The 21,360-nt window shown below is 34.2% G+C and overlaps 1 protein-coding gene across 2 annotated transcripts in view; it reads right to left on the reverse strand.

Moving 5' to 3' along the window:
* Positions 1-21,360, reverse strand: part of PARD3B (par-3 family cell polarity regulator beta) — a 1,324,210-nt gene that overhangs the window by 453,405 nt on the left and 849,445 nt on the right. For both annotated transcript variants that reach the window (XM_051983714.1, XM_051983713.1), the window contains exon 15: positions 14,034-14,149. In XM_051983714.1, coding sequence (XP_051839674.1) covers positions 14,034-14,149 — 116 coding nt within the window. The remainder of the gene's footprint in view (positions 1-14,033; positions 14,150-21,360) is intronic.

Consider the following 21,360-nt stretch of genomic DNA (forward strand, 5'->3'; position numbering starts at 1 on the left):
AAAAAAATTTAACAACTACTTTCTGATTGATTGATTTATTAATAAAACTTGATTACATTAGCATTTTTGGCCACCATCCATGTTGAGTCATATTTAGATTTCAATCAAATAGAAAGTCCCACACCTTTTTAGATAAAATGAAATGTACCGATGTCTCCTCCATCTTATACCTGTATGAGACTTTTCATTTATTTCTATTGCATTTAATCTTGTTAAAGTTGGCCCAATGTTCTAGCTTGTCAAGATTTCCTTGAGTACTGACTTGGTCATCAAATTTGTTACTTGCTTTTATTGTAACATTTGCAAATTTGATAAGCATACCATATATTATTTAATCCAAATCTTTGATAAAGATGTGAAATGGCACAGGATTAAAGAGTGATGCTACTAGAAAGTTCTTTCCAAGGTGACAAGGAATCATGAATTATGATTCTCCCCAAATGACTATCCATTTATTTCCAAATCTATCTAACTATACAATTGCCTAGCCCACATATCTTTTCCACAAGGAAAACATGAAAACCTTTATCAAAGCTTTGTAGAAATATAGGTAAATTGTTTCTATAGCACCCTTGATTTACCAATCTATTTACCCTTTTAAAAAATTAAAAAGGGGGCAGCTAGATGATACAGTGGATAGAGCACCAGCCCTGAAGTCAGGAGGATATGAGTTCAAATGTGACCTCAGACACTTAACATTTCCTAGCTTATGTGACACTGGGCAAATAGCTTAACTCCAATTGCCTCAGCAAAAAAGAAAAAAAAAATGAGGCTAGTTTGATAACCATGCTAGCTGACTCTTTCTGATATCTTTAATTATATATTCTAATACAGCCAAATTGTACATCTAAAAGATGGCAAATTCTATTTTCTTTTTCTTTCTTTCTTTCTTTCTTTTTTTTTTTTTTTTTGAAAATCAGGAAATTTGTCCTCTATTCCCTTTTTTTTGATGGACCACTTTTAAGAAGTGATTTGCATTACTCAACCCAGTTGTCCCAGAGAAGGACTAGAAATGGAAAGATAAATGAAAAAAAGTATAGAAATTGCCTTCCTTTTAGGCAGCTAGAAAGAAAATTCCCTGCTCAGGTATTAGGGGAATGCTATATAAATTGCTCACTGTAAACTGACCCACAGAGCAATTCAGAAGTTGTTCAAGGTGTTTGAGAAGGGAGCATTCTCCTGAATGCTACTTGAAAAGACTCTGTGTATAGTGGGCAGGTCATTGATACTAGATAATAATATTAAATAAGTGTAAAGATGGTGATGATGATGATGATGATGTGATGATATCACTTACACAGTACTTTAATGTTTGCAAAGTGTGTCATATATGTTATATTATTTGGTCTTCATAACAACTTTGAGAGATAAAAAAAAAAAAGGTTCTAAAAAGCTAGTGGCACTCCATGATTTTGTGAACTGAGATGCCAGCATTACCTGCTACTGAAAGACAGCTAAAATGCAGGAACACTAATGCAGAACTGTTCTTGGTTCCCTTAGGGATAATGGTAAGACAGAGTTGGGGAATTCACAGTGACTAACAGAAACTGAAGAAGGCTGCAGTGCAACACCAATGAACAATGGCATAATACCAATGAAGAAGAGCAAAGAGAAGAGAACTGGTGATGAAAAAAGAAGAAAATAAAAGATAAGCAGTTTTAGAAAAGAAAATTAGCATCAAAGATTGAATATTTTGTTTGTTGGGTCCTCACTCGAAACAGTGTTATACTTCCCAATGACTTCAGGTCTCTGAGAGATTATGGTCTGCTGAGCTCACTTGTAAGGACATTTTGTATGCTTAATTGCATAAATAAAATCATTTTATAAAGGATGTCCCAGAAGTCTTAGTTCAGCTTTCAGTTATAAAAGCTGTTCTGAAATGTTATATACTCAATATAGTGATAATGGATTTGTTGACTGCCCTTAGGGGAACATTGGATAATAAAGTCCCTAGATTCCACCTTGGTGGGAACAAGATGTCAGAGAAAATTAGAAATATCCATAGTGTTCCCTAGACTCTTTGCATTGAAGAGAACTTTCATTATACAGATTTACCAAAGGTTTCTAAATTTTTACAGATGTTATATTTATTTCACAATTTATCTTTTGTGGAGTATATTGAACCAGAATCTGAATTTCCCGGAAGTGTACACAGTATATGATTGATACACAGTTCACAAAACTAATATATCTTTTACTTTTATCCTAACATAAACTTACAGAAAACTAGCATAAAATCTTTAAGAGACTTCCTAAACAACCTGGAAACAAAATGTCCCCAAATGTTCCTATTTGATGGATTTGATGGAATGAAATGGCTTGGATGTTGGAGGAAGATATCTTGAAGCCATATATCTGGTTGCTTTTAAAAAGTGTGCTTGGCGTACAGTAGGCACTTGATAAATGTTTATTGTATAACTGGATAAAGCTGGTCAGTTGTCTAGTGAGTGGTTAAAATAGTCAAAAAGAGAACCAGCTAAAAAGGAAGAATTCACTTTTTTTATTTGTTCTTGACATCTTTCATTGAGTTTCTCGAAGAGGGTAGCAAGCAGAGGTAGGGAGAGGATAGGATTTCTTTTTTTCTACCAAATAATGGCAAGTATTTTACAGCAGAAGCAAATAGTTATGTGAAATATCTGCTTCCACACAGCCTGAGAGGGATATTCAAGATATGGATATGATTTCCTGAACGCTAGTCTGAGTAGTAGAGATGTTAATGAGATCCTGAAGGATCAGATATAGAGTGACTTCCTACTGATTCTAGTTATACTAAAGAGTATAGTACTCCTCTGGGCAAGATTTTATTTCAGCCATAGGGAAATCAAGGTCTCTATGCATCTGGTAACAATGTAATAGAATAGCATCTGGCAAAGACTATAAGATCCAGGTTGGTAGGAATAATGCAGTGACTTAGGAAAACTTGTAACCATGAGTTTTAGATGCTTGAAGTATCTATACTTTCACATGGATTGACTGCAAATACTTCCTATATGAGTAACTCTAGGATAGCTAGATGGTACAATATAGAAAGAAGGCCAGGTCTGGAGTCAGAAAGATCTAAGTTCAAAACTGCACTCAAACATTTACTGACTGTATAAGCCTGGGCAAATCACTTAACTCTATTTGCCTCAGTTTTCTCATCTATAAAATTAGCTGAAAAGGATTATGGTAAAACGCTTTAATAGTTTTGCAAAGAAAAGCCCAAATGGGGCCAGTGAAGAATATAATACAACTGAAATGACTGAACAACAAACAACAATCAAGAAGCTAGATGACTGGCTCAGTTATATAGGTAGAATGTGGCAGAGGCAGGATCTGATATCAATTGTTTTATACCACTCTTAAACCTTATTACACCTCTCCATTTGTTGAAAATGTAAAAAATAAAATAAAATCCCTCATTCTAAAAAACAGGAACAGCTTTTTTTATTTACTGCCATATTTTCTTATTACTTACTTATTATGGCTAAGTCTGGGGGATAACCCTCCTTGTATTCAAGGGTACACTTTATTTTTTTCTTTGTCTATTATATCCCTCAGGGTTTTGAGCTACAGCTTTCAGTCAAGTGAAGAACTTCTATCTAAGAAGTTATAATTCAGCACTAAAGTCAATTTTCTATACAATAGTCCTCTTTTCCAATAAACAGCTAGCAGCACTAAACATGAAATCATTCTTCTCATGTATATTCTCCTTAGAGGATGTAGAAAAGAAGCTAGTAAAATAGAAAGCAGCAAGTTTGGGAAAAACAACAACCCCCCCCCCCCAATCTATCAACATCATTCTTGATTCACAAACCCAGAGAGTTATTCCATTTAGGCAATGGAAACTTTATTTGTATTAACCTATTTGCTTCTAATACAAAAGATCATGGTTTCTCTTATTTCTTCATAAGTTATTCCAGTTTAGATAATTCAATAGTGTAAAACCAAGTTTTATATCTTGAATTTTACCTTCATTGAATTTTAGTAATTCAATAATGTAATAACTAAATAAGTCATTTATTTTCATTATTTTTTATGTTCAATAAATATTTTGTGGACCAGACATAAGATTTCACTGAATTGGAAAACTTGCCAGTGAGGAAACTCCCCTTATTAATACTAATAAATGGCTTCTCTATAGCTTCTGTTCTGGAGTATTAAAAAGTGACTTGCTTAAAGTGAAAAAGGCTCTCTCTCTCTCTCTCTCTCTCTCTCTCTCTCTCTCTCTCTCTCTCTCTCTCTGTGTGTGTGTGTGTGTATATATATATATATATATATATATATATATATATATATATATATATATCAGAGGCAAATCTAAACCTATATTTTCTGAACTCTAAGGTAGCTCTCTCCTCTACCACACTGCACCACTTATCCATAATTAATGATAGTTTATGTAGCCAGCATTTATATATTGCTATAAGATTTGCAAAAGATTTTATAAATATAACAATTTATTCTCAAAACAGTTGTAGGAGATAACTGCTGTTATTATCCCCATTTTACAGAAGAAGAAAGGAAGGCAGAGAGAGTTTAAGTGACTTAAGTCATGCAATAAGTAAATATCTGAAGCCAGATTTGAACTCAAGTTTTCCAAACTCTAGGTCTGGTATTCTATTCACGGAACTTATATTATTATTTTTTTTTCTTTTTTTGTCATATTGGCCAATTTGTTAGGTGTGAGGTGGTATCTCAAAGTTGTTTTAATTTGCATTTCTCTAATCAAAATAAGTCCATCAATAGCTTTGAATTCTTCATTTGAAAACTGCCCGTTAATATCCTTTGACTATCAATTCAGGAATGGTTTGTATTCATATAAAATAAGGCCTTTATTAGAGACACTTGTTATAAAGATTATTTCCCAGATTTTTCTTTTCCTTCAAATCTTGGTTGCATTGGTTTTCTTTGTACAAAACTTTTTAAATTTAATATAATCAAAATTATACATTTTGCATTTTGTAATGCTCTCTGTGTCTTGTTTTATCATAAATTTTCTTCCTTCCCATAGGTCTGAGAGGTAGACTAGTTCTTTCTCTTCTAATTTGCTTATGGAATTAGCCTTTATGGTATATATCACATACCCAATATATACAGTGGGAGATGTTGGTCTATACCTAGATTGTGATTTATTCTTTTCCAGTTTTCCCAGCAGTTTTGTCAAATATTGGGTTCTTAACTCAAAAGCTGAGGTCTTTGGGTTTACCAAACATTGGGTGATCATTGACAACTGTCTTGTATACCAAATCTATTCCATTGATAAATTCTTTTCTATTTTTTAGCCAGTACCAGATAGTTTCTATGATTATCTGGTATCACTAAGCCATCTGCTTTGCATTTTCTCAATACTTCCTTGATATTCTTGATATTTTATTCTTCCATATAAATTTTGTCATTATTTTTATAGTTCTATCTGGTAGTTTTTGAGTAGCTTGATTGGTATGCAACTGGATAAGTAAATTTGTTGAGGAAGAATTATTTTCAGCTCACCTGAGTAACTGATATGTTGATGATTTATATAAGTTTATTTTATAATCTGCAACTTTGTTAAAGCTGTTAATTATTTCAAGTAACATTTTAGTTGATCTTCTAGGATTATTTAAGTATATCATCATATCATCTGCAAATAGGAATAGCTTTGTTTCCTCATTGCCTATTCTAATTCCTTATATTTCTTTTTCTTTTCTTCTTCTCTTATTTTTATTCTCTTTGGGAAAAAAACTATTTTAACTTATGTAAGGTTTGAGGAGAGAGAACTCCGTCAGTAGTAATCTTATCAGAAATAGATAGATATCCCAAAAAAGGATATCCTGAGTTGAAATCTGACCTTAGACACTTATTAGTTCTTAGAAGAAAAAGAAACTGCTGTCCCTCTGATACATCTATTCACTCTGGCCTATGTATTAGAAGAAAATAAATCATCAATAAAAAGTTATTTAAAAAAAAGAAAATAAATCCAGGCTTAGATTGTGACAAATTTTAGAGTTGTTATAGAGGATGGATTATTATAATGTCCTAACAGTTTTCATTATCCATGAGATAATCCTTTAGAACAAGATGCATAGGTCCAATCATGTTGTTCAATATTTAAAACCTTTTGGTGACCTATTTTCTATAGCTAAATTTTTATTTAAAATTTTAAATTACATTTTTATCATTAAAAACTGTTCTTAGCTTGCAGTTTATACAAAAAACAAGTAGGATGTCTGATTTGATCTATGAGCTGTAGTTTGTAAAGCCTTTGTAAACTTGTCAGCTTATTTTTAATGTCTTCAAATATCTGACTTCAACCTATCTTTCTAGACTTTCACTTTAGTCTTCTTCAGGGACTTTATAGTCTAGCCAAATTGGAACTCTTATTTCTTAACTGGACTTGTTCTATAATCATGCATTCAGGAAGCTGCTACACTCCTTCTAAATCTTTACCTCTCAAAAAACCCCTCTGCCTTCAAAGCTTTATTCTCTCTTCTCAAGAGATTGTTTTGAAGAAAGCATTTAGCACATCCCAAAAGCTCTATACAAATGAGAATTTTCCTTTTGATTGTTATGATTTATGCTATTTTACTTAGATCTGTAAATTTCTATAGGAAGGCATAGGTTTTAGCCTCCTATCAGTTCCATTAGATTTTTATTTTGTACAAGTTATACTTTTGTATTACCACTTCCTAGTCACAAGTTTAAGCCTAGGAAGTGACAGTGACACTGAGACTGTACTTATCTATTCATGTTAACCAGTCAAGTTCAATTTTTCATTACTGATGAGTGCTTCTGTCTGTCTAAAATTATAAGTATTCTTCCACCTCCTCTTACCTGTTATTTTTTTTTCTTGAGAATGACATTGTGTCTTTTTAGTGTTGTTCCTGAATCTCTGTCACAGCTATTATATATTGTGTGTTTAAATTTTGATTCAACAACATAGTGAAAAAGCTCAAATGCTAAATCATGGGATGCTGGATTCTTCTAACTTATTCCTTTGACTTCAGGCAGTACCACAGCTCACCTATTTCAGATGAACAGAAATCTGTCCTTGTTTCTAAAATCACAGCATTATACAGAATGCTAACAATGTTCATCGTCAGGAATCTTCCTAGAATTTTAAACCTATAACCTTTCCATTTAAACTTGTTTCCTCTTGTTTAGTGCTGAATGGAAATGGAGGACAGCTGGACTGCATGCTTTGGGACAACTCTTGGAGAATGTTATAGAAAGGCTTTCTCTCAGCTCCATCTTATCTTTAGTCAAGAATTCCAACCATGAAATGGGAGGGAGGAGATCACTTTGAAAAGGGAAGAAATTTCTCCAAAAAAAAAAAATGATGTGAATACCAGTCTTAAACTAAACCTTTAAATAGGGCAATAAAGGAAGTGGGCCAAAGTATTTAAATCTTATTTCTTGAAAAATTCAGATTAATTCTCAAAAAGTATTACAAGACCATAAACACACCAAGCCTGGAAATTAAAGATTTTATGCTTCATCAAAAAGTCTTTGAATTCAACTTGCTGGCACTTTGCCAATAAGGGCAGATCTTTGGGGAAAGCCCCTATGCCAAAGACCAAAGAGACAGCTGTGTTATGCAACTCCTAAGAGCTTCCAAATCAACACCCACACAGGTCTAATTAGAAACAAATTAAAGTGATCTAGCCTGAATATAGCAAGGCTGTTACTTGAATAAATATAGCAAGGTCCATAATAAAGGGAATAGGATTTCTAGTCAACACTGAACAGTCAACACTGCTAAATGCCTAGCCTGTCAAATGAATATTAGTGTAAACCCCTTGATATCAAGGGTGAAAAAGCTACCAGAAGTTATTTCAGAATACACTTTGTTCACATCATCTCACTCATTACTGGGCTGATATTAATGAAGCAGCATCAAAACTGACTGAAAGTATCCACTAGACACTGAGAGATTCTATAAATGTGTTTTACAAAAGTCAAAGTGCCATGTGAAGTCAGTTATTATTATTATTGATGAATGGTAAACTTTGAAACTGAATAAAACTAGAATAAGACTATTTTAATGAGATTTTATAAATAGAGGTAGGTACCTTGGCGTGGAGCAGTGGTGTCAAACAGTAACAGAAGTCCCTAACCATGCACACGAATATAACTATGACAGCAGACTGACTTAGAAAAACCACAATTTAATATTATCTTTATTTCATATTTTTTATTTATTTTGTTAGATATTTCCCATTTATAATTTAATCTAGTTCTCAGCACTGAAACTATTGCAGCCTCCTTAGTCCCTGTGTTGGACACTTGTGTTGTGGAGGATAGAACCCTGGGATTTGTTATTAGTAAGACATAGTATGTGACCTTAGGCAAATTCCTCAATACCCTAGGTGCTTTAGGTAACTCCCTAAGTGTGATCTACTAAATCTGATTGTGATTTGTGTTAGTGGAAGGAGTACCCTAGTGCTAATGAAATCACAAATGCTTCATAAATCACAAATATATACATTGTTTAGAAGGGTAGTTCAGGGAGCAGAATCAGGACAGGCTTCTCTGTCTCATGATTACTTGGTTGAACAATCTGACTGTCCAAGGTGAGCCGCTTTAATCTTTTGAAGTCGCAGGAAACTTTTAAAGACCTTTAAGTTGTAATACTATATGATGATCAATTCTGATGGATGTGGCCCTCCTCAGCAATGAGATGAACCAAATCAGTTCCAATAGAGCAGTAATGAACTGAACCAGCTACACCCAGAAAAAGAACTCTGGGAGATGACTGTGAACCATTACATAGAATTCCCAATTCCTCTCCACCTGGATTTTTGATTTCCTTCACAGGCTAATTGTACACTATTTCAAAATCCGATTCTGTTTGGACATGTATACATATATTGTATTTAACTTATACTTTAACATATTTAACATGCATTGGTCAACCTGACATCTGGGGGAGGGGTTGGGAGGAGGGGAAAAATTGGAACAAAAAGTTTTGCAATTGTCAATGCTGAAAAATTACCCATGCATATATCTTGTAAATAAAAAGCTATTTTAAAAAAGACTTTTAAGTTGTAGAACTATTTCTGATATGCATTAGTAGAAGAGAATTTTCTCATACAATAAAATCACAGGTCCACACCAAAACAAAATCAAAAACAGGAAGACAAAATCCAAACCAAGCCAAAGTATATCAAAGCATTTATAGAAGGGTCTGTTTATCTATAAAATTATCAAATGAGTCCTTCCTGTGCCCAGAGAATCATTCAAAATTATTCAAAACTAATCAGTGACAATAGCCACTGAAAGAGGGCTCATAGTCAAGCAAAATTAACATCTTAATTAAGCTGTTGGTCAAAAAACAATATAAGACCACTGGAAGGTACTTTCAGGGACATTCAGGCTTTTTAGATTTATCTGTATCTATAAAGTTTTTCACACTCTCTCTTTACAAGATAGCTAGATAGAAAGATAGATGTGTGTGTGTGTGAAGCTTCTAAAACATAGCATAATAAATGGAATATTTTTGGCTGATCATTTGAAAACCATTGTTACAATGTCCCTTTGAGGAATATTTTCAATTTTTAAAGAATAGAACTTCCATTAAATTGAGAACCATTTCAGAGATATCAGTTTAAATAAACACAGGAATAAAATATATATGCAATAATTATTCATTTTGTGAATGGAAAATGAAAGCGCTCAGCATTGCCAAATAATGAAAAAGCCATTTCTACACAAGTACAATTGGTGTGCTACCTCTGGGTCAATAAATGCTATTATTATCTATTATTATATAGTCATTCACTCAACTATGAAGTGATAGAATTATGGAAAATAAAAATACAAGTTAAGTCCAATCTTCAAGGAGCTTACCTTTTATGAAATTTGATTGGATCACTCCCCTTAGAAGGAGGAAGGCCAAATACAAGAACAATGAGGTTATGAGAACTATTAGAGTCACTTAAATTTGGAGCTATATGTCTATCTTGGTTCCAAAGGCTTTCTAGAACATTAATATCTGGGCCTTCTGGAAGATTGGTATGCTGCATTTGGGTTTTTAAAAAGTATTTAGAATATGAACTGCTGCTGTTGTCTGGTGTACCTTATCCAACACTTTTGGTTTGGCATTTATATGCTAAGGAAAAATGGCTTTATGACCTATATGATTTTTTTTCTTAAATAGAAAATGTATTATAAGTATTAATAATTTCCTCCGAGGATGGTACTTCTAGAATGCAATAAGCAGTAGCTTGTTAAAGTAAGAATTATTTTATCACACAGAAGAGGACCTTCAAAAGCAATCTGTCCACAGATCGCCGAGTTTGGGGTTAGAAGATCTGACACACAATCCCAGCTTTAATGCTTGTATGATCTTGGAGATGATTTCTTTGGACTCCTTTTACCACAATTGTAAAGTGAGAAAATTGGACCAGATGATATCTAAGGTAGCTTCCATCACTAAATTTCTATGGATTCAGAAATACTAAAAATTGGAAAAGAGATCGTTTTAGGTTCTTGGAGTAATTCAATTAGCTGAGGGTCTTGTTTCATTTTTGATAACTGATATCCAGCATTGTTTTCTCTTGAGGTCCTCCTTTTTACTTTATAAAAGACTCCATTGATTTTTTTTCTGATTCCAAGATCTTTGGAGGGCTACATCAGTCCCTTTGTTTCCTTAGATTCTCAAAATGCAATTAGAATTTTCCACTAGCAATTAATAATAGTCGTCACCCATTGACCTTCTTCAAGAGGAGGATAAAAGACTGAAGGACAAATTTGCAAGATACTTTGTAAGTCTGACATACTCTTTACCGTTTATAGAAATGACTTAATGGATAGTGACAAAAGACCTTCTTTACACCCTTTATTTGTTAAAGGCCTTTGGCCTTGCAAATGTTCTTCTGTGATCACTGGTATGATCTAAGGCAGTCTCCTGCTGTTTCTCCAACAGACCCTGACTCTATATGATTAGAGGGAAAATGTCCTATGATCAAGTTAGCTTATAGAAAAAAGAATCAATTTCTCTGGTTTCAACATGATTGGATGTTGTCTGAATAATTATAGATGGGGTTATGGAGAAACACTATTTATTAAGCCATTAGCTACATTCCATACAATTCAGTTTTCTTCTTGTAACTAATGAAATATGCAATATGTTATCTCAAGAAATCAAAACCTTTGCAGTTCCATGCCTGCTAGCATTCCAAACGCAATTAACATTTCATTCAGAATTTAGTTTAAATTTGCCCACTTCTTTAACAACCTTCTTATAATGAATTCAATGGAATGCTCCCCTGCATGTCATCTTTTTAAGAGGATGACCTGACCAGAAATCCTTGAAGTTAGACATATACCTCTCAGTTGCTTACATCAGACCTTTCACAATTATGGTTATTTAAAGGAGATGCTCCCACAAGCTAGATGTCTTGGAACATCCAGAATTCAATATGGTAGAGGCAGGCTATCACTGCCACACAAGTAAAAATTACCAAACTCAGCTTGGGGAAAATCCCTAAAATTAAGAGGAGTTCATTGGCCTGAAGGAAACCATATTAGTAGTGGGACCAGAAAGAACCAGGCTTAGGGAATGAAGTTTCAGCTCCAGGCTAAGGTCCAAGAACTTTAGGCATGACATCGGCCTTAGAAATAAGAAAATAGAAGAGGTCATTTAATCATCAAAGGTAGAATTAGCTGTGAGAATGCAGCTAGGGAATTTGCTTCAGGCACATCTATCAAGAATTGAGAGGTCAGGTCATAGGTGAGTAAAAGAAAGAATTCACAGGGGATGAAGCCTTGAGAGGTAAAGGAAAAGAGTAAGAAAAAAGTAAGATCCACAATCCATGGTGGAAAGAGCTTCTAGGGCCACATGGGAAAGAATCTCTTCAATAAGCCAATGTATACTTGTAGGCAGTACTTGGGAACATATGTTCTGCAACTATAGAGTAGGGGAGGGACCAGACCTTAGTCCTTGAAGCTAGATTGGATTGGGAATGTCTAAGAGAGTATTATATGCCCCAGGCTCTAGGCACATCAGAAAGTAAAGTTATTAACAAGACAGATTTTGGGAGGTGGACAGCAAACAACCAAGCTAAATGAATCAATCAGCTAAATCAGAAGAACTAAGGTAACATCAAGGGCAAGATCTGCCTGAAGGGACAAATTAAGAAGGGAGAGAGATTTAAGGATATACCTAGTTTCCTAGAATTAACATGGAGCTGATTAACCTGGAGAGAGTCAGTATTTATTTCCAATACTATTGTGAAGTTACAAACTATTCCTCTGCATTTAGCTCTCCACCAAGTGGACTAGGAAAGAAAAACTAAGAAAGGTTGTGTATTATTTTTGGCAACTGGGGCACAAGATAAAAGAAAAATGGTTGATTTCCTTTCTTGGAATCTCAGCTATATGGTAGGAAACCCAGGAAATAAAGAAGTGCTGGCAAGAAAGGGAATGAGGGTAATGGTCATTGAACCAATTATTAAAGTTTGCTAGTGGAATAGCAGCATCCCAAGGACTGGCAGGATGTCTAAATAGATGATGGGAAGAAAACAGCAGAAAAGAAAATAAAATTATAAAGGTTTGATACTGAAAGGGATTATAGAATGAAAGCTCAAGAAGTTAGCAGGGCCTTTGGTAGTCATGCAGTTCAACCTCCTCCTTTTTTGATGAGGTTGTTGAGGGATGAGACACTCTAACAGCGTTTGGGGGATCCCAGATCAATGTTGCAGGTTTTGCGAAAGATTGCAGTCCCGGTCTTCAACTTAAGTTGCCCAAAAAAGGGTTTATTGTGACACTGAGAATTCTCAGCTGGCTAGGATCCTGATTAGAAAAATAGCTGAGAATTGAGAGACAGAATACAGCTTTATCCCATCTTTTATCCCCTAAGGCTAAGGAGTACATATTGATTCCATGACCTGAGGCTAAGGAGAAACCTCCAGATGAATCAAGGGCAGTGGCAAAAGAGTAATCTCCAGGTGAATTAGGGGTGAAGGATGGTGGGCCAAAGACACAAGATTCAGGGTTTCCTGACTCAGACATCCCCCTTCTACCTTTAAAGATCAGGGGACCAAAGGCACCTACTTATAACATCAAATTTATAACTGAATTGAGGTCCAGTAAGGTTAGATTACATACATGTCCAAGTAGGATATAAACCCAAATCGCGGTATTCCAGAACTAAGATTCTTTCAATTGTTTCTCACTGGATTCAAGAGGTCTTATTTCCCAGGATAGGAAGGCCTTATTCCAAGAATTTTAAGATACATAAAATTTAAGATACGTGAATTTTAATACTTACACAGACACAAAAACAAACTCATATTATCTTTCTTCTAAGCTAATACATTAGTTGTGATATGCTCTAAAGAGCACACTGGACCTAGGGATTAGATTAATTTGTGCTATCTAGCTGCATGACTTTGGAAGAAGTAAAGACTTGGGATTAGATGATCTAAAAGTTCTTTCTGGAGCTAACATTCAGAATTTAGTTTAATTTCTCTAAAAAAAAGACCTAGGATGATAATGTAATTTACTTCAAAAAATTAATCCTTTAAAAAAAAATCCTTTAAAAATGTTTAAGAGTAATTTCAGCTTATGGGAGAATAGAGGCTATATATATATATATATATATATATATATATATATATATAAATTTTAATTTTTAATTCAATTCCATTCCATATTCTAGTATATGTTCTTTACAATCAACTGCTAGTCACTGAAAATACAAAGATGAAAAATACTATAATCTCTATCCTTGAGGAGCTTACAATCTAGTAAGGATAAAGGTTTTTTTTTTTTTTTTTAATAGCTTTTTATTTTTAAAATATATTCTAAGGTAGTTTTCAACATTCACTCTTGTGAAATCTTATGTTCCAAATTTTCTCTCTTCCCCCCACTCCCCTCCACCTAGACAGTAGGCAATCCAATATATGCTAATAAAATTGAGGGCAAAAAATGTTGATATCACCACACCTTCCTCTTGTTTTTAGTAGATCTTGCTCCCTAAGGTATGTTTTAAGAAACAAAATGGGAAATTCAAAAAGATAAATGTACTAAGGCTAAAAAGTTGATCTAAGCGTTACCCCACCCTCTCTTACCAAGGTCCATGCTCTTTGAGGCTTTCAGATGAATTGATTCAGGCTGCTTGGCTGATGTCAGGGGTCTGAAGTTTATTTGCTGACCTGTACAATATACTGCTGAATCCTCTACTGGGCTGTGGAAGGAAGCCATACAAAATATTTAGAAACTGGTAAAAATCCTCAAGAAATAACTTGAAAAGTTCCCATTAGGAGCAAACCCCCTCCTTACTCTGTCTGCCCATGTTAAAGCAATCATTAATTCTGTAGCTTCTATGCCATTTATGTGTATTCTATCACATGGTACATAGTTAAATAAAAATATTCACTACAGATCATCCGTTTTACTTTTTTCTGCTTTTTGTGAAGTAGAATTCTTCTGTAACTATATCAAGGGGAGAGGAGATACTCCTCTAGTTTATCTCCAGGCAAAGGCCCTGCTTTGAAGGTCCCCCAGTCCTGCTAAGTATTATGTCTTGAAAGGAGACTGCTAGATAGATTGTGCTTCTTAGGAGCCATGTGAGAGTTTGAGCACAAGAAAAAATTCCATCCCTTTCTATGAATGTCATCTGCTATGTGGCTGATGACTATGGGAGATTTTTTCTTGTTTTGGTTTGTTTTAACTATGGTATTTAAGTCTACTACACACACACACACACACACACACACACACACTCTTATGCCCCAAACACCCATGTTTGTGCAGAGTTCAGCAACTATTCTAAAGGAAGTTGGGGGGAGGGAGAAAGAGAAATCCAGCTGAAGATGCTGACACAAAACAGATCAAACACCTATTGTACATTTTCTAGAACTTACAGCAAATTTCAAAGTATTTTATTCCTGATGAATATTTCATTTACTTCCCTTTTGGGAGAGGAAGATAGTTTAAGAAAATTATTGGAGAAAAATTTCTTTTTACTCTATATAGGACAAAAGATATTTGCAGACATTCTAGCATTGAATATCCTAAAATTAAAGTAAGCATTAATTTCATTCAGTTTTGATCAATGTAAAAACATTTATTAAGTATTAAGAACTGTTCATAAAAACAAAACTCTCCTTTCTCTCAAAAACTTTAGAATGTATTAGGGGAAACAACCTGTACACCTAAAATAGATATAAATAATATACCAAATAAACATAGGGTGATAATTTGGGTCGGTGATTGGGGGACTAGTAGGTATGCAAATGAGGCATGGTTTCAAGAGAGAGATGCTAGGAGCTAAATTCTGAAACAGGAAAAGAATTCTCAAAAGTGAAGAGGAAGTATATTCCAGGCATGGAACAGCCTTTGGAAAGATGGAGAGATGAGAAATGCAATAGTACTTGGGCTAGTGTGGCTAGATTACAGTGTACATGAAGAAGAATGCTTAATAAATTTGAAACATAAACTGGAACAATTGGAGGTTTTAAATGCTAAAGAAAAGACTTAATATTTTATCCTAGAGGCCATAGGCAGGCCATTGGAGATTCTTGATCAGATCTAAAAAGATCAAACCTATGCTGTAGAAATAACACTTTGGCATCAATGCAATGGATTAGAGAGTGACTGAAAGCAGGTAAGTGACACCCAAGTAAAACCATGATTTAGTGGGAAAAAAAAATTGGGGGGAGGGTCCTATAGCTAGCCAGTAAGTGTCTGAGGCTGGATTTAAACTCAGGTCTTCCTAACTCCATAAAGGAAGCATTGTACCACCTGGTGCTCAGGAGAAAATGCTTAAGGAATGAATGATTCCATGCATCTGAATTTTTTGAACTATATGTGATGGGAAAAGTGATTGGACTGGGAGTCAGAATACCTTCTAATTTTCTGGGTTTGGGTCCTGGTGTGATAACTTGCTATCATTTTAATAGTAATAGTAATCTGTGGACCTACTCATCTTTAAAATGATGCTAAAATCCTTTTTTGGGGGGGAGGCAAAGAGAAGTACTTTGTAAATTTTACAGCACTATGTAGCTATGAATTTGTGTTAATTTTTTATATCCTTAAGTGAAGGAACTTTTCAATTTTAACTGCTTTGAATGGAAACTTCCTAAAGTACAATCAGGCTCTTTTGACTTCTTCATCAGAATGCCCTGAACATGATTTAACTTTTTCCTGATGATTCAAGGTCATTATTATAAACATCAGTCATTGCCTATAAACCATGATGTCATCAGTCATTAAGAGTCCAAGCTCTTTCTTTCTTTCTTCTTCTTCTTTTTTTTTATTATAAGTTATTGCTTTTTAATGGGTTTTCTTGTTATGTACTAGTTAGCTGTCATCTCTTCTTATTGTCAATATCCTATTTGTATTATTCCTTCTCCTGTGCTGATTTATTGCTTTTCATTTGCTGTAGGGTGGGAGAGGGGATAATTAAACTTGTTAGGATCACATTTAAAGAAAGAATAATTATGTTCTGAGCAAGGACTTGAGAGGCTAGTCTGTGAATAAAATCTATGAGCTTTAGCCTATGGACTTTGTGGCATCTATTCCTGAGGATTTTTTTTGGGGGGAGGGGGAAGTGCTTCTTGTAAGATTCTGGTTGTAACTTAAATAACTCAATTAAAGATAATGATTGAGAAAGAGTGTGGCAGTGTCAGACTTTATAAAGATACATTTTTGCAATGTTAAGGCCTAACCCGGTACTACATGTCAATGACAAAACCCTGTATTTGCCCAACATTTAAATTCTTTTCTTTGATTACTGAACAAATATCAATCGAGTGACCATTTCTGTGCAAGATTCAACCTTGTGGAGTTTAGATTCTGATAAGAAGAATTTTTTAAAATAACAGTGGAGCCATCATCAAGTTCAAGAATTCCAAAGGGTATCTTTGAGGAAAACTGATGGCTTTAGGCAGCTACATAGTATAATGGATAAAGTGCTGTACTTGAGAGTTTGGAAAACTCAAGTTCAAAACTCAAGTCTTTGGTCTCAGAAACTTGTTAGCTGTGTAACCCTAGGCAAATCATTTTATCTCTGTCTGCAGAACACCTACCTCCCAGGGTTACTTGAGGATAAAATGAGATAATAATTAAGAAATATTTTAAAATATTACAAGAATGTTAGCTATCATTATTATTATTTTCAGAATCTTCACCAAGCATATTTATTTTTAGTATCATTTTCTCACAGTCAAGTTCTCTGCAACAAGCATATATGTGTGAGATCAAGCTATGAATCTATCTTCCCCTTTCCTCAACCTCCTCAGCCCAAGTCATGGTTAGAATGTCTGTCTTTAAACTTTTCTTTGGCAGTTCCAATAAACTTGTGATGGAAAGTGTTATCTGCATCCAGAGATAAAACTATGGAGACTGAATTTGGATCAAAGCACAGTATTTTCACTTTTTGTTGTTATTTGTTTGCTTGCTTTTCCTCCCCCCTTTTTTCATATTCCCCCCCTTTTGATCTGATTTTTCTTGTGTAGCATGATGAATATGGAAATATGTTTAAAAGAATCGCACGTGTTTAACCTATATCAGACTGCTAGGGGAAGGGGGAGAGAACGATAAAAAATTTGGAACACAAAATTTTGCAAAAGTGAATGTTGAAAATTATATTTCCATGTTTGGGAAAATAAAAAAAAATGTTTCTTTGGTATTTTCTCAGTATTTGAATGTCTTTACTATTTCTCAACCTCCTTCTAAGGTTTTCCATTACTTGTCTATCCAAAACTTAAACTCAGCTAAAATATTTTTTGACACAAAATGATAAACTTAATTCAAATCACAGAATGCATGAAAATCAGAATAATCCAAATGGAAAGAAATGATTTCAGCAAGAAATATCAAAACACAATCAAAAGACTGAAAAAAAATATAAGAAAATGAAAATGTTAGGTATCCATTGTCAAAAATTACTAGGGAAAAAAGGTCAAGGAGATATAACTTAAGGAATTACTGAACTATAAGAAGGAGGGAGGGAGGGAAGGAAAGAGGAAGGAAGAAAGAAAGGAAGGAAGAAAGGAAAGAAAGAAGGAAGAAAGAGAGGGAAGGAAGGACCTGGATACTTCATTTCAAGAAATCATAAATGAAAAATACACTGATCTATTAAGAGATAGAGAACAAAGTGAATCATAGAAAAAATGTCAGTCACCTCCTGAAAGCAACCCACAAAGGTTTTTAAGTCCTAGAGAATGTCATAGATAAAATCCATTTTTTATTCCAATGGGTCAAATACAATTTTTAATGGTTGCTCTATTTTTTTCAAAGTAAGCCTTCAATGAAAAAAAAAAAAGGCCTAGTTTATCTGATAAAACATAAATGTCACCCAGTCAATCAACATTTTTAAAGCACCACATTCCAGATTCAAAGAAAGGCAACAAGCAGAACAAACCAAAATAACAAACAATCTCTTCTCTTAAGAAGTCACATACAATCTAATAGGGGAAGACAAAAAATGTAATGAAAATAAAAGGGATAAGATAGTGGAGAGAGAGTAACAGACTTTGCAACCAAGTAGAAAATGATCATGTATTGGTCTGGGCTTCCTCCTTAAATAGAGGGTATGGGAGGAGCTTTCTAGGAGCCCCAGACACAGAAGGTATTGAGGAGGAGTGAATTAGAATTTATTTGATCTTGCAAGAAGATATGTTTCTGGAGACAATAATGAAGTCCTGGTAAGCAGTTAGATGGAAAATGAAATCAAGGTGGCTGTCAAGATGGATCACAAGGGTCGGCCAGAAAATGTCTTTGAGTAGAGGTTCTATTCCTATATAGCATGAAGGATGTCCAGGAGAATAAACGAATTTTCATTTTTTAAAAATGAATGAAAAATACTTCACCTGTAAGGTACTTTTTATACTAATTTCTCTGAATAGTTGATATAAAACTGTTAATCATAAAAAGAGCTAGAGCTACTCAGACTTTCAGAGTTGATGCCTAGAAGAGTCATTTTCACAAAACCCTTGTGGTATCTGAGATTTTAGAAATGAGATAGAAACAAAGATTTGAGTTCAAAAGCCATCTGAACAAAATGATCAGTTACTCACCAAACATTTATTAAATGCTTACTGTGAGCCAGGCAGTGTGCTAAGTACTGGATATACAACAAAGGCAAAAACAAAACTTAAAAAGCTCCTATTCTAATGGGCCTCTTTTTGGTCATCATCATGGGACTACCTTTTTCAAAGCAGGGCTAGACCATTCTTCTCCGAAGCAACTTTTTCTTGGTCATGTATCCCCATAAACCACATAGCAAATCTTTCAGTTATCAGTGTGTTACTGGAGCTATCAATCATCTTCTATTATCACCACATGACTCCTCCATTTTGAGTCATACATATCCTAGAGAATGTCTTTGCTTTACCTTTTCTTGAGAGCAAAGTCATTGTTAGTAATATGCTGGAAACGTATGACCATGATTGCCCTTGTTATGTGAGGCAACACTGCCTTTGGTTTATTTGTCATTTTGATGCTCCTCAGATCATGTCATTCCATGGTCTGCATCCTTATAAACATCATGGGGAGAAGCACTAAAGAACAAGTGATGCAGTGTTAGATTTAAAATCAGGAATCTGACCCCACTCACTTACAAGCTAGGTGATTCTGTGCAATTCAATAAATCTGAGACTCAGTTTCCTCATTTTTAAAATGAGAATAATAGCAGGACCCATTAATTAGAGGAGTCATCAGGATCAAATGAGGTAACATCAATAAGATGCTTTGTAAACTTTAAATGGTTGTATAAAGGTGAACTGTGTCTGTGACAGTTATCATCAATAAGTGAAATAAATGGACTTTGGTGGCAGTGAGGAATTTGTGTTCAAGAAAAACATAGCATAATTTTCCAGGTTTCTTTAAATCAGTTCTACATTTGATTCCATATGCAATATGTCTAAATTACAAAGTAAATTACAGACTAATTTGATGGGACTCTCCTATTAGATAAAAAGTATAGTTTCAACAATATGCACTAACCAATTTAAAAGTCATAAATAGATTTTTCTTGGGTAGAAACAACATCTCCCCCTCGATGACTAGCTTATATTTTGACAAAACTATCATTTGCCATGTTATCACAGATTATTGATTTTACCTTTTAGGTAGATCTTACAAAAAGGACATAAGTGCCTTTTATCATCATCCTCATCTTCATCCTCACCACCATAACTATCATTATCATTACTATTAGCATTTGCTTTATAAATGTTATTTCTTTATATTTAGAACAATCTTGATACATTTTTTTTATAAATGAGGAAATTAAGTCAGCCAAGGTTAACTGACTTGTCCAGGGCCACACAGCTAGTAATTGCCTGAAGCCAGATTTGAATTCAGGTCTTCATGACTCTAGGTCCATTGCTCTCTCTCCCTTGAGCCACCCACCTATACACACAGTAAGACAGTTATTAGTACTTACTCTCTACCTCAAGGTAGGCAAACTTAACTAGAAATAGGAGCCACTTATCTATATATAATGATTTCTATGGATCACTTATTGACTTAGTTTTTACTGTGTAATGTAATTTATAGCTTATTGTATTTTTATTTATCTTATTTCAAACATTTCCCAATATATTTTCATCTGATTTGAATTGCACTGGACAGTATTATAGGTGGTAACCTCTCAGGAGGCACGTTTGACACTTCTGCTCTGACTCTTCACTGAATCTCAGAAATGTTAGATCAAGAAATAACTTATTGACTTGTCTAGCCTAAGTATGAGATAGCCCTTTGCACTTTTGATTGGCATTGTGAAAAAAAGAAATTTTTCTTTTTATTGACTGGAAATCTGGCTCTGCAAATTCTGTTCATTGTTCCTTTTTTTGATTTCTGAGTAGGGGGGGAACAAAAAAAATCAATCTTGGTTGATTCCAGTTGCCATCCTGGTCATCCTCCTTTGGATATACTTCAGCTTGTTAGCTTATTCACATTTTTCCTTACTAAAACACCCAGAATTGAAAACAATATGCCAGATCTGGTTTGAACAGAACAAAGTACAAAGGGAAAAAATACTTCATTTATTCTGAGTATCTAGCCTAAGATCACTTTAACTTTTTTGGTTTCCATACACTGATAATTATCCCAGGTTTCCCTCTCTTGAGGTCCAGATCTATGATTTCATATATGTAGGGAGTTGCCAGTGAGGAAACTCCCTCTATCAATACTCACTGGCAAACATTTTTCAATGTATAGTTTTAACAAGACGGTTAGGGGCATTTTACAGCTGTATAATACTGTAAAACTTTGTTTGCCTCAGTTTCTTCATCTATAAAATGGGAATAATAATAGTACCTATCTCCCAGTTGTTGTTTTTTCTTGAGGATAAAGTGGGTCGATAGTTACAAAATGTTTTGCAAATCTTCAAGAAGTATATAAATGATAACTATAAAAATAATAAAAATAAAATAATACCAATTATTA

This window comes from Antechinus flavipes, chromosome 3 (genome assembly GCF_016432865.1).
Source record: "Antechinus flavipes isolate AdamAnt ecotype Samford, QLD, Australia chromosome 3, AdamAnt_v2, whole genome shotgun sequence".
NCBI lineage: Eukaryota > Metazoa > Chordata > Mammalia > Dasyuromorphia > Dasyuridae > Antechinus > Antechinus flavipes.